General features: G+C 42.7%; 1 protein-coding gene across 12 annotated transcripts in view; it reads right to left on the bottom strand.

Annotated features, from left to right (window-relative positions):
• Window positions 1-14,824, bottom strand: part of Mdh1b (malate dehydrogenase 1B) — a 33,189-nt gene that overhangs the window by 11,999 nt on the left and 6,366 nt on the right. For 5 of the 12 annotated variants that reach the window (XM_052749657.1, XM_052749661.1, XM_052749658.1 and 2 more), the window contains 5 exons: window positions 11,295-11,429; window positions 11,007-11,149; window positions 8,793-9,289; window positions 5,442-5,583; window positions 3,485-3,648 (listed from right to left, as the gene is read on the bottom strand). In XM_052749657.1, the coding sequence (XP_052605617.1) occupies window positions 3,485-3,648; window positions 5,442-5,583; window positions 8,793-9,289; window positions 11,007-11,149; window positions 11,295-11,429 (1,081 nt within the window). Of the gene's footprint in view, window positions 1-3,484; window positions 3,649-5,441; window positions 5,584-8,792; window positions 9,290-11,006; window positions 11,150-11,294; window positions 11,443-14,824 lie in introns of all 12 variants that reach the window. The other 7 variants (XM_052749664.1, XM_052749667.1, XM_052749668.1 and 4 more) reach the window with 2 other exon arrangements.

The following is a 14,824-nucleotide window of genomic DNA, read 5'->3' on the forward strand; positions in this document are numbered from 1 at the left end:
AATAAAAAGCTGAAAGGATTTCCAGGCACAGAGGATGCTGGAAGAGGAAGGGCAGAGATGCCAGGGATGCAGTACAAGCAGGATGAGCACTATGGAAATAAGGTAATAGAGCCACGAGGCAGAAAAGAAATTAATAGCAACAGGTTCATTTAAGTTATAAGATCTAGTTAGATAAAAGTCTAACTATCAGCTGAGCTTTCATAATTAATAATAAGTCTTTGTGTCATTATTGGGGAGCTGATGGTCTGACAAAAAAGTCCAACTATAAATGGCATCCAATGTGGGGGCTCATAGATCCAAACATAGGGCCAAAGAAAGCAAAATAAAGTTCTGGACAAAGAGCCAGATGTAGTTTCCCAGTCCTGCAGTCTCTCAGGCAGGCTGGTGCTTGGCATCATACAGAGGTGCAGCTACTGGCCTCTGCCTGCAGGCTGAGCCAGCCTCCAGCACACACCAGCGAAATGCACTAAACCAAGCCCTGCTGGCAGCTGACATAGTTTAAGATTGGTCTCACGTGATCAGAGAATGTTGTAGATGCTCAGTAAAGACAGATCAAGATGGAAAGAACTTCCAAACAGGTTAAAGTGTGTCTAAAATTGTGTGTAGGCTTAAGAAAGAAAAGAAAGTGAGTATAGACAGTCATAGAAAAAAGTAAATCATTTATAAATAATAAAAAAAGAATAAGCCATGTAGAGATGGGAAATATACAGGGAGTCTGGATCCTATATGGTGTTGTATTGACTTTAATTTTTTTAATTGCTGATGAGCAAACAATAGCTGTTGAGAGACACTGGATTATATTTAAAAAACTACCAAATTAAATCAACCTATACATTTTAAAAATGCCTTAGCTTCAAAATGGAAGTCAAAAAAACATGTTACTTTGGGGGTGAGGTTATGGTTTTGTTTCCACAGAAAATGAGAAGCTGTGGACTCATTCAAGGGTAATAGAGATCAGATTTTATGGGTGTGTGTGTGTGGGGGGGGGTATCCTCTGAAAATCCTGGCTACAGACATAAAGAAATAAACCTAAAAAAACTACAGGACAGGTGACATATATTTTCTTGCTCAAACATAAAACAAAAATCATCTTTGGCTGCCTTGTGTACAGTGCACAGTCCATACTTGTGTTAATGCAGATATGTTTGCTATCTTTGAAAGTTTATGTGTTTTCAGAGCAAGGGGACCCAAAACCAATGAAAATGTGTGGCCCAGGTGATTCAGCCTCTCAGAGCACCTCTGTTGCAGCTTCCTAAGAGTTCTACATCCAGAATCGCTTCAAGACTGCCAGCTGAGGTGGTCCAGCCTCACAGACTATTCTAGCCAGGACTTAACCATTGTCCTAATTTTCTCAGGGTCCCCTAAAGATGTCAGCACCCCCAGACAACAGGAAGTAGTCTAGAGAACACAACACCCACATTCCAAAAGGAATGGTTTTCAGTCATTCAGTTGGTTATGGATGTTTGTCATTGTTTGGGGGGGGGTTGGTTACAAGTTGTTATTGGTCATGGTCAGAGAGAAAGTTAAACAAGGGAGATTAGATTCAAAGATCTCTTTCTGAGGGAAGGAATATTTTATAATGGTGTGGATTTTTGTATATTGATACAAATTTAAGATTATTTTTGTTATACTATATATATGCTTCTATTCTTGTTTAAGATATTGTACCTATGCAGTGCATTTAAAAATGTAATATAAAATTTTAGTCCTTGAAAGCTATTTAGGATAATAAAGAAATATAGATTAGTAGTTGACTATAACAATCAAACTTATAGTCATGTTTGGTCTATTTTCAAGGTCAGAGACATATTTTAAGTAGATAGATGGTCTTCAAGCACTTCAGAGACTTCAGAATATAACATTTTAGTGTTTTAATAACATAGGGCTTTTCATGACAGTGAGACATGTCTGCTCCTGGCAGCACCAGTCTATTTCATAAAAGGGTGATGGGAATGAAAGAACATTTATATAGAGTTTACTTTCTTTATGGCAAAAGCTAGCTACTTGGGCAAGAAACTGCCCTTTCCTTGACTGCTGACAGTATGCTGTCTAAACCGGACAAGGACACAAAAGAAAGTGACTGCCAAACTTTGTCAACAAGGTAGGACAGTCCTTCAAAAATTCTTGCTTTACAGAAAAAGTCTGTCAGGTATTCTAGGCCTGTAGGCTGAAGATGGATGCTCCATTGTTACAAAGGAACCTTGGGTGACTGTCTGGGCAGCTGGTTGTTTTGTCATTTCTTATAGTTTTGGAAGTTGCTTGCTCTGCACTTCCTGTTTAACCACATAATATTTTCTCCTTTGTTGGTCTCTGATGGGGATTGAAGACTAGATGGTTATAGTTCTACAGTTTTCCTTGTTACCAAATTCAGAAAAGAAATTTACATAAGAGATGTAAGGTTTATAAGATTGAGAAATGTAAAACCTCAAGTTTTTTTTTTAATCTAAAAAGTTTTAAGATCTAAAAAGATATTTTTAGGATGGTAATACAAGTTATGACAAAAAATGGTTTAGGTATTAAACTTTGGACTAAGATAGGATAGATAATGGGATATTTTCTCCAAATTTGTGAAATGCAAATGGATTGGGCATTGTAAATGTAATTCTTACCTGATAATTGTTCTTATTGTATACAGTTTTACTGTGTTAGAATTAAAACCTTTCTTTTTTATTCAGACAAAAAGGGGGAAATGTGGAATAATCTCTTTGTACACTGTGAAGATGTTTCACTCTGATTGGTTTAATAAAAAACTGAATGGTCAATAGCTAGGCAGGATTTCCAGGCACAGAGGATGCTGGGAAGAGGAAGGGCAGATACACCAGGGACATAGTGCAAGCAGGATGGGCACTATGGAGATGAGGTAGTAAAGCCATGTGGCAGAAAGTAAATTAATGGAAATGGGTTAAGTTATAAGAGCTAGTTAGAAACAAGCCCAAGCTATCAGCTGAGCTTTCACAATTAATAATAATAAAATTAATAATTAATAAGAAGCCTCTGTGTTATTACTGGGGAGCTAAAGTTCGACTACAGCAGCCTTTCCACATTTCCAGTGCTACCTGATCTCCAGAAGAATGGGTCTCCTTGCACTTTTGTATACTGGCTCTGAGTCTTTGCTATTGTGTTCAGTGCCCTCCCACACTGGCCTTCCAGGTCAGCGTCAAAGACTTCGAGACTTTGCAATGCCTTCTCTTCATGAAGCTTGATCTGACTACCTGCTCCCTGCCTAGAATAGATTTGGTTTTCTCTTTCTCAGCTGGATACAGAGAGAAAAATGTCATGAGACTACTTCTTGAGACCTGGCTCTCCTTGACTCCATCACTTTCCGAAGGCAGAAGTCAGGTGTAATCCTTGTCTGCCTCTCTAGTACATTCGCAATAAATACTGTTGAATTTTTGAATGAACAGTTGAATAAATGAATGAATGAATGAATTATGGTACTATTAAAATCTGCACAACTTATATACCATGCTACAGGAATTATTACCTTCACTCATTATCCCCAAGGAAACAATCTCTCCAGGTGGTGAGCCTTGATACCAGTACTTCAGTGTGGTGGCTATGCTGTGTGCACCCAAAATCCCTCCAAATTCCTTTCCAGTGTTGCTCAATTCTTGAAGCATCATCACAAAGTCTTTTTTTATCCATTCACTTTGAGAAAAGAAAAAAAGCAATTTCACAGCAGAGAGAGGGATGGAAAGGGTGAACTCAGTCTAGGGAGCTATATGCACCATCTAGACAGGAATGTGACCCACATACCTTTTCTTCAGGTGTCCTTATTACCTAAGAAAACAATGCAATTGGGCAGAAAGGAACCACCAAATTTCAGTCTGAAGTGTAGTAATAAAATATGGAACACTGGAAAGAGGTCAAAGGTTATAGAAACAATTTCTTTCATTGCAAGTAATTAATCATATGTAGATGCTTTCTTGGGACCAGTCATATCCTTCATTTAAAATGAAGTATGTCCATTAAACAGTGAATTATCACATTGAGATTTGGGGTAATATGTTTTATGGTCTTGAAGTATAAACTCAGGTATGAGCCCAGCTGGGTGAGAGCAAGGTTTACCCTATTAGTGAGTCAGTGAATGCCCCAGATCCCTGTACCATGGACCCCACTCAAGCAGCACATGCAGAGAAACTGGACTCTGGGAGAGGGAGCCCAGCACACACTGTTCCTAGGCATGGATAACAATGCCCTGGTCTGAAGGGGAGTGGGGGGATAAAGGATGAAGGAAAAGCTGCAGTTGGGGAACTGGGGAGGGTAACAGAAAAGTGCTTCAGAGGGGCTCTGGCTGCTCTCCTTTCTCATCACGATACCAGTGTTTCCTGTAGATGAATTTCTGAATGGTCTTATTAAATAAAAAATATGGAGCTAAACATAGGGGTTAAAGCCTGGGAGAGATCAGGGAAATAGGGAAAGCCACCAGCCAACCTTACCTCACCAACTCTGCAGCTTCCAAATGCCGGTTACTTCCTGTCTACCCGTGTCTATATGCCTTGCTGTTCTGCCATCTGATTTGCTCTCTCGGTCAAGCTACATCACTTCCTCTTCCTGTCCAGCTCTGTCACTTCCTGTCTGTCTGTACAGACCTCCAGACCTCCATGGTTAACTAGAGTTGGAATTAAGGCACGTGCCACCACACCTGGCTCTGTTTCCAGTGTGGCCAGGACCCAGAGATCCTGCCTGCCAAGTGATAGGATTAAGGGTGTGTGCTACCATTGCCCGACTACTTTGTTTACTTAAAATGGCTTGCTATTTCCTCTGATCTCCAGGCAAGCTTTATTTATTAAAGCACAAATAAAATATCACCACATTCCAGCACAAATAAAATATCACCATTGTTTCCCTGGATGAATTCATTGGTTTTTCCCATTTATTCTCCACGGGACAGGCCATGCTACCATTTCCATCCTCTCAGTGGGGAACCTGAGGCACAAATTTCACGTAACTTCCCTAAAGCCACACAACTAATAAGTGATGGTGACAGGATTCCAACCCAGGAGGATTCTTGCTCTTGGGACACACTACTTTTCAGCTCTGCCTCTCTTGGGACTTAATGGTCAACCTGACATGGCCTGCTCATCATCTTAACGCCTCTTCCTCCAAATGCTTCAACTGTTTTCTACTTGGATATATACCTGTCTTTGCTTTGCTTTGCAGTAGACACAACTGTAACAGAATATATGAACTACTTTCAGGATAGCCTGAAATATGAAAGTTCTTCATTTTAGAATAAATCAAACAGGGGTGGGGACCAACAAGTTACTATTCTGTGGATTTTTCTGGTTCTTCAATAGAAAACACAGACACATACATGCATAAACAATGTAAGTTATTTTGTGCAAACTTTACAAAATGTTTTAATAGTGCTTTCAACTGTTATACATCATTTAATTTATCTACTGTTAGTATACTTCACTTAAAAAAATATACTGTACCTGTCAAAAATCATGCCTAACACAGAGTGATAGTATCCAGGAGGTCCCTTAATGGCGCTCTCGTAGTTGTAAACTTTTGCTTTCCTTAGATCAACGTAGTTATTTCCACTGATATTACCCCAAATTATCACATCTTTGATGTCTATGCAGAACAGAATCAGAAATGATCATAATAAAGTTTGTCAATATAAAATTTACTTAAATGCAATGCTTAGTCTGTATATTTTTTCTAGGGTTGGTCCACTGAAGCCCAAGCTCTCTAACCTGTGCAGAAGCTGGGGTTCACCTCTCCAATTATCAGGGCTTGGTAGTCACTAGGAATGCCTTGTGAATGGTGAGCTAGATGAGTAATTTAAAGAATACTGGGAACCTGCCATGAAAGAAATTGCTAATGAAAATTGTATCGTTTGTGCTGCTCAACTTCACTCCCCCTCTTACACACACACACACACACACACACACACACACACACACACACACACACACAGTGCATGACCATGTTTGGATGAGTGTTCACATGTAAGCTAGAAGTTGCACTGGGAATCTTCCTCAGGCACTCTCCACTGTGTCTCTTAAGAAATGACAGAACTGGCCGGCCAGTGAGCCCTGGAGATGCACCTGTTTGCACTTCCAGTGTGCTAGGCTTACAGATGCACGTGATCACACTTGACAGTTTACTGACTGAGATGTTTCCCCTGCCCCAAGGGAAACTTTTCAGTTGTTCAGATTTTCACAAGGCACTTTTGATTCTAGACTGAAACAGAAATCTGTGTAAATGGCAACTCTCTGGGCAGGTTTTATCACTTGTAAAATAATGGTGATTATATTCTTCATCGGAGGAACTTTTAGAAACGAAGTTTTGGGCTGGGCAGTGGTGGCACACACTTTTAATCCCAGTACTCAGGAGACGGAGGCAGACAGATCTCTGTGAATTTAAGACCAGCCTGGTCTACAGAGTGAGTTCCAGAACAGCCAGGGCTACACAGAGAAACCCTGCCTCAAAAAACAAACAAACAAACAAACACACAAGGTTTAGGAGAAAACAAACCAGCCCTATATATTACAACATTTAAGGATAGAGGGGATGAATGAGAAAACAATATCATATAGTCATGTGGTAGTTATATATTTGTGGAGAAAAATGAAAGAATTTGAGCTGGAGAAAACAAGGACTGGAATTTAATATGTATGATTCTACAATTATTGATTTTCTGGAAAGGCTTTATGCAATTTAAAAATAATTTCATTTATTTACTCAATTACTCCATTGTTTCAGTTAGGGCTACTATTTCTGTGATGAAATCATAACCAAAACTATTGGGGAGGAAAGGGTTTATTTGGCTTATACTTCCACATTGTAGTCCATCACTGAAGGAGGTCAGGGCAGGAACCTGGAGGCAGGAGCTGATGCAGAGGCCATGGAGAAGTGCCATTTACTGGCTTGCTCCCTATGGCTTGCTCAGCCTGCTTTCTCACAGCACAGAGGACTACCATCCCAGGGATGGCACCACCCACAATGGGCTGGGCCCTCCCACATCAATCACTAATTAAGAAAATGCCCTACAGGGTGACCTACAGCCTCATTTTATGGGGGCACTTTCTCAGGTGAGGTTCCTTCCTCTCAGATGACTTTAGTTTGTGACAAGTACCTAGCTAGCAATCTAGGTACTTAACCTGTAATCTGTATCCTGGGGATTAAGTTCTTGTCTGTTTTCTTGTAGGAAGAAGACTATTAGTATAAGCTTTAGGGTAGGACGGTGAAGCTGATACAAGAAGACAGAACTCTGAGCTTTTCTGCAAAGAGATGACCAGCAGCACTGACTCTGTTAGGTCCTCACAGGCATCCTGCACTGCATTGGCTTGGACTGTGGACAGCTCACATCCGCTGTCTCCCCAACTTTTGTTTCCAGCATGGCTATAATTTCATCCTCAGGGATGCTGTCATAAGGACACAAAGAACTAGAGGATGCAAAGAGCTAAAATATACTAAATGTGATCCACTCTCATTTTCATATGCTTCTGAGATCTACCAATTGAAAGATCAAAAACAAAATTTAATTTGATATAATAAACATGTAAGTTTAATCTCCTTCTAAATTCTACCATGCATCAGGCAACTTTTATGGGCACTTTAGAAATACTGTCTGGTGGTTTGAATGATAATGGTCCTCATGGGCTCATATGCTCAACTACTTAGTCCTCCATTAGTGGAACTGTTTGGGAAGGATTAGGAGGTGTGGCCTTGCTGAAGGAGGTGTGTCACTGGGGGTGGGCTTTGAGGTTTCAAAAGCACCCCCGACTTCCCCACCTGTGCCTCACTGTGCTTATGGATCAGATGTAAGCCCACAGCTACTGCTGCAGCCCATGCCTGCCGGCTGCCATGCTCTCTGCCACAACGATCATGGACTCACCCTCTGAAACTGTAAGCAAGCCCCCAGTCAAATGCTTTCTTTTCTAAGTTGCCTTGGTGACTGTGTCTCGTCACAATAGAAAAGTGATTATTGTCTCATTGGATCTTCACATGAGTTCTGGGAGGGAGTTGCTGGTTTTTAAAGATGATAAATCTGAGGTACAGCAATTTGATTGCTCAGAGTCATATGAGTGGGAAAGGAGGCAAAGATGTTTTAACATAGCCTTGATAATTTTTAAACAACACACACTACTTTCCCCATTATTATAATGGGAAAATAGGATATTGGGTTTAAAATTATCGCTTGACTAATAGAGATCTTATTACAACAAATATTTGCTGATTTTATAATGATGGACAAAGTCATAAAAATATGTGAAAGGAAGTTTGCATCATCACCCCCTTTATCCACAGCTTCACATTCCAGGGTTGCCTCAGTTAACCACACATTTTTTTTTTTTAATGGAGTTTGCAGCAGGTTTGGAGATGGCCTGGACTCTCATGCATGCTAGGCAAGAGTTCTCCAACTGATCTACAATCCCAGCCCTGTACTTTAAAACATTATATGGAAAATTCCAAATATAAGCAGTGGGTAACTTTTAGATCACTTTAATTACTGTATGTTGCTGTCATTGGTTTATTAGATTATCACTATTTATTATTGTTAAACTCTTCCGGCCCCGGGTTTATGAATTAAACTGGACCACTACATGTATGCCCAGGAAAAAGCTAGGTAAGAGGATGGGGTAGTGTAGGTAGCATCCCTTGAATGAGGGAGGGCCATACTGGTTCCATCCATCCCTCCTAAGATGCTCCTGACATCTGTGTTTACTTCTTGGCCACACCTCCGGGTTGGATGGTCCTGCGGGATGCAGACTTCTCTCCCTGCTGTTTGAACCCATGTATCAACACACACAAGACAGCAGTAGGTGGTCACTCACTGGCTGAGGTTGTTCTCATCTTCCGGGCCACCTTGGCTTTGGCTTGCCCTTCTACCCCCAGCGCCACGGCAATGATGTTGCCTGCAATGTGAGGGGCATACTGCATAAGCAAGGCCGTTTTAAGGTTTACAAAGACTTTCCCTCCCACGATGACCTTGACAGACTCGTCAGCATTTTTCTCCATCAGGTAAGCGTAGAGGCGGCACAGGGGTACCCTGCTTCTCAGGCAGCCCTCCAGGGTGTACACCTCCTCGTCTGTGCTGTCATCCAGGATGATGATGACCTGGGCCTGATGGAAGGCCTCCTCTGTGTTAGTGCATAAGGAGACACTGTGGAGGATGGGTGACGCCAAGTCCTCAATTTCCATCACTAGGGTTTTCAGGTAGTCTTCCATCTGCTCCCGGTCAAACAGGGTCAGGCTGATCTTCGTGTCCATCCCAAACACTTCTCCACTTGCCAAGAGGGGAATTATGTGGTAGCACACATGAGCACTTGCACTGGTTAAATGCAAAAGTTGGATGGAAAATGGTTAGGTTTTTTGCTCACTTATGCATTTTATTCTTAACAGATATTTCTGCATGTGCTCCATAGGATGATTCACTATTTTACATGAAAACTCTCACACTTGCACAGATGTGGCTAGGAATCAAAAGTGGAATGAGAAAGTCTCACTACTCACTACATCTTGTCATCTGGTGATACCACAAAATAAGAATTTGCTGGTGTATTAGATGTTTCAAATAAAAGAGTTCTCTCACATGCAGAAAACAAAACAAAAATAAATAATCAAGCAAACAAAAACTCCTTTCTGATTGTTGTGCTTATGTATCCATGCTACTTCATGAAAAGACAAAGATGTATTGTAGTCAAAAGATTTCTCTGGTCCCACCCGGCCCCCAAGGTCCTGCATTCCTCACTCAGGTCCTGCCCAGCCCTGTGGTCCCTCAGCCGCTTATAAAATAATCATTCAGAGGCTTAATATTAATTATCAACTGTATGGCCTATGGCAGGCTTCTTGCTAGCTAGCTCTTTCATCTTAAATTAACCTATTTCTATTAATCTATGTTTTGCCACGTGTTCCATGGCTTTACCAGTCTGTTGGCATGTTGCTTGTTGGGCAGCAGGCTGGTGTGTCTCTCTCCCTCTCCTCTCCGTTCTTCTCCTGTCTCTCCAATCTGAAAGTACCGCCTAACCTTATTCTGCCTTGCCATTGGCCAAACAGCTTTTATTAAACAACCAATCAGGGCAACACATATTCATAGCATACAGAAAGACATCTGCAGCAATGTATGCTTCAGTTAGCCATTGTCTTTCATGCCTTTATCTACAAGTGAATGCTTTTATTTGGGGGCAGATTATCGTTCCCACGGTCTCACAAAGAAAAGTCCTTACAGCGATGGCTAGGATAAGCACAGGTTGTGTGCTCTATCTGACACCAGTTGTTCCTGGATCTCCTGCTTCAGCGATGATCGACTGTGAGGAGCTGGAAATTGCATCTGAGAACGTCTGTTGCTCTTGGTGGGCTTGGGGAGGGTACAGTGGTGGTATCCATTTCAGTCCTTTACTTTGGAGAGGGTCATGGGTGTGTACGGTCCAATTTCAGAATCTTTTCAGGGTTTGTAGTATCCCATAATTACACACACTTCTTTGAAGCAGGCATACGTTAGGGTACTACATGTTGTCAGAAGGACAGTGTGAGCTCCACGGAGGGGGTGGAAGCACAGAGACGGGAAGAGAGGGAGTGACGAGTGGGGACAGGGAGGAGCACACTTGAGAAGGAGGAAGGAAGAGACCTCGGGGATCAGGGCTGCCGACAGTTCATGAGTGCATGAGGAAGAACTGAGGAAACCACAGCGGGGAAGAGGGGGAGAGCAACCATCAGAGAGGACGCACGCCAGGGAAGTTTCTTCAGATTGTGTGACGACATGTCTACCTGTAAATCCTAAATCGCATGGGGGATGGATGCTGAAGGACAGAGACACAGAAGCACTTGTATACATGCACCAACCCAGACCTGTGAATACACACACACACACACACACACGCACACACACACACACGCACACACACACACACACACACACACACACACACACACACACGCGCATCTCGAACCTGTTTTGGTATTCTTTCATCGTTGCATCAATCCCATCCCAATGTCTTTTCTAAAAATAAAGATCCAGGCTCGTAAATCCCGGGGCTTGACTCTCTCACCTGGCAATCCAGACCTGCAGGGGGCTGACGAGATCTTTCAAGGTTTCTTTCTCCAGCTCTTCTTCTATATGTGCCTGCAGGTTCTCTTTAGCAATGACCATCATCAGGTCGGTTGTCATGCTGGAAGTGACACCATAGTAAAGCTAAACATCAGGAAAGAAAAACTCAACCTCAGGAAAGAGAGCGCGATCAGACAAAGACTAGAATGCAAAACAGACTGGGAGAAAGAGGGTATAATGGCTTAGAAAGCAATGATGTTTGAGCAGATAAGGGATGCAAGCCCCCTACCTGGGCATGCTCCAGGAACTCATTGTACCCTCCCAAAAGTAAGCCCTTGCCTCCACGGTCCAGCAGCTCTCTCCAGATGATGGGGGAGGTACTGTGATCCCACTTGTTCTCCTCACAAATCTCTTCCAGCCACTCCTGTGGGAAAATACTCCAATAAAAGTCATATATTAAATCTGCCTAAGAATTCAGTTCCGTATTATTGGATTTAAACAATGAAGTATCCACTTGTTTTTAATGCTACCATGTGTGCATAATACATTCAGATATCTTCAAAGAGTAAAATAGAAACATAGAAAATGGTGGTGGGCTTTGTTGCTCATGCCTTTACTTGTAGCATCGGGGAGGCAGAGGCAGGTGAATCCCGGCCAGCCTGTGAGACCCCGGCCAGCCTGCTCCATATAGCAACTTCCAGACCAGCCAGGGCTACACAGTGAGACTCCATCTCAATAAAAGAAACAAATGACCAACCACCCAACCAAAGAGTGAATGGATGAAATAAAGAAAATAGTGATGAGATAAATAACAAGTAATACTCTCCAAATCCAGTGGCCAAATCAAGTGCAGTAGCTTACTCCTTTGCTAAAGTGCATGTCTTTAACTTAAAGAGAGGACAGATATTCTAAGTTGGCTGATTTTAAAAAAAACACTGATTTTTATTATATATGAGTTATTTCTAGTTTATGACCACATAAATTTTAATTCTGCTTTTCAAATCTATGATCATGGTTTCTATGGTTTAGACTGAATTAATGAGCTAAAAGTTATCCGGGGGACTTCTTATCAAACTTATCAGAAAGAAGTTTAAGTTAGCATTATCTGGATTGGGTAAACCAAGATTTTCAGTGACATGATCTGAGAAGCAGCAGGGGACAGCATTCTCATCGGTAAGGTAAACTTGAGTAGTCCTAAAGCTCCACTGTTGAAGGCACGTATACCGAGGCCACCTCATAAACAAACTTGATTTCCTGCTGGTGCTGCAGATGTCCATGCTCTTATTTCATCCCAAAGCAAGAAGACTGAGATTTCCAATGTGGTCCCTTGAATCACTGCACAGCTTGCCTGGGGACACACTGGGTGAGGGGAGAAAGTGGTCCACCCTAAAGGACTGTACCAAGGAGGATACGGGACTGTCCTTTCAGCAGCTGGAGGAGTGGGTGGGACTGAATTCTCAGAGTCCTGAATCTGGGGTGGAACATAAAGACGGGCAGGGAGACTCCTTCCGTGGGAATCACGCCTCTGCACTTTTGGGAGGTTCTCAGAGTACAGTGGCAATGTATTGCCTAACTGGGGGTCAGAAGTTTGGAGAAAATGAGGACTCACAGAATGTGAAAATGATAAATCTGCCAAGGGAGATAGTAGAAGAAGGGGTCAAAGGGTAGTGGGGGGCTGGTGAGATGACTCTGTGGGTGAAAGTGACTGCCACTGAGCCGGACAAACTGAGTTCCATTTCTGGGACCCGCAGAGTTGAAGGATAGAATGGACTCGGCAAATAAATATTCTCTCATCTTCCCTTACATCTCAGCACATGCAGGCCTCGCCACAAAATTCACAAGTACCTACGCTAATTAATTAAAAAAGGCTAGTGGGCACAGCACTGTGGGAATCAGGATACACTGCTACTCAACTACATTTTGGGGGGCCCGGACAATACTTCATTCACCAGAGTCACATGAAATGTACTGGAAAGGGAAGGCACCTTGTGGGGCAACCAACTGGAATAATAAGATATGGGAGTCCAGAGGATGGGGGAGATGCCCACCAGAGAGCATCTGTTTGAGAGGAATGCTAACCAGCCCCACAGACGTGCTAACTTGGACATGCCTAGGCAAACGGCCTCACAAGAAGTGAGACAACAGTTCCAGAGAAGGACCTCTAGTCTTAAAAGCCTAGATAGTTCTTACCATGGCTAAGTGGTCAGTGTGCCAGCAACAAAGACCAGTGCTAGCTAGTGGTTGGTAATGGCACCATCCCTTGAGGACATCAACCTGCCTCTGTGTAAGACAGATGACACTGGGTTCTCTCCACAACGTAAAGGAAAATGATTCGTCTAGATTGGAAATCAGCATATGTTCTGGGCAGGAGATGGCCTTTCCTGCTTGGAGTGCTTTTACCAGAAACCCTGCCTAAGCACTTACAAAATGTTTGACCTGCCACCTCTAGGGCTTGCACACATCTTTGAACCCAAGGGATCACTTTATAAGAAAAGAGGTACAGGGTCGAGCATATCACTAGGGGGTACAGTGTCTCTATCATACATCTTGATAGAGGGGTAGGGCAGGCCAGCAAGGCTGCGGACACCAGCTAGAAGACTGACATACGGCAAGAATGGTTCTGCTCCTTCAGGCCATAAAACGTATTATATATCAATGTAGTGTTCCCCTCTGTTGGGTAGACTATTTAGAATTCGGGAATCAAAGGGCAGAATTAAGAAAGACCTTGTTCACCATCATTCCCAGGCTCCCTCTTGGAGAATTTATGCTTCCCCAAATTTCTTTACTCTAGCCTGTCTGAGTTGGAAGGTTTTAAATTTCCAAAGATGAGCATTTCTATCAGAGGACGTAAAAAGACTCTCACCTTTAAGCTACAGTTGACATTGGTCACAGTGAGAGGAGAGACCAGCAGGCAAAGAAAGAAGTTACTGCTGTGGAAGGGTAGCTGGGCCTGCTAATCAGAAGAATGTACAACAGCTACCACCCAGGGTAAAAAATATTCAACATCTAGGTTACCATTGGGCATCTTTGGCGATGTTCTGCTCAATTTTGACCATACAAGGGAAAGTGTAATAGCCGTGTCTTTCAAAAGGGACTGGGGCTCATGTCCCTTAAGTACACAGAACTAGGTCATTATACCTAACAAGTGGCCTAGAGCAGTAGAGGGGGACCTCTAATGGATGGCAGGGAAGAGAGATGAGTGCCAGTTTGGCTCTGAAGCTCTGTGCAATGGGGAATACAGTTCATTAACAAACCTTCCTTTAATAAAGTCTTCCCAGGGAAAGATCTTGATCTGAATCCCAGTAGAGCTGTTACCAGATGGTGTGAATTTACTTAATGGAGCACATGGATCCGGAGGCACAGTGGGTGGACTGTAGCAGACAGTCGTCCATAGTCCAGGTTCCTTCCCTCTTATAACCAAGGCACATGTGCCCTCAGTCACTAGGGATACTAGAGGCCAAAGGCTTAACTGCTGAATCTCTCTCTAGGACTGACCTCAGCTAAAGGGATTGACTGAGATTAAGCCCTCTTTCTTGGGGCAGCCCACATCAGGTGAGTGGCTGATGCAGGAAGCTCAGCTACCTTTCTTCAACATGGGGGACACCTTTGAAGGGATCCCCACCATGCTTTTCCTGTAGGATCCCCCTGACTTCTCTGCTGTAGTTCCTCTCTTTGCCTAATGCTGCTGCCTCCATCTTCCTTTCCTCTCAGGATGTCCTGGGAGCACTTTCCAGTAATAATTCAATCTGCAAAATCTCCATCTTGAAGTCTGTTCAGGGGGCAACACAGCCACAGATAGGGATATCTCAAATAAATAAG

The sequence above is a fragment of the Peromyscus californicus genome, unplaced genomic scaffold, assembly GCF_007827085.1.
Source record: "Peromyscus californicus insignis strain IS unplaced genomic scaffold, ASM782708v3 Scaffold_21__1_contigs__length_65335640, whole genome shotgun sequence".
Taxonomy (NCBI): Eukaryota; Metazoa; Chordata; class Mammalia; order Rodentia; family Cricetidae; genus Peromyscus; species Peromyscus californicus.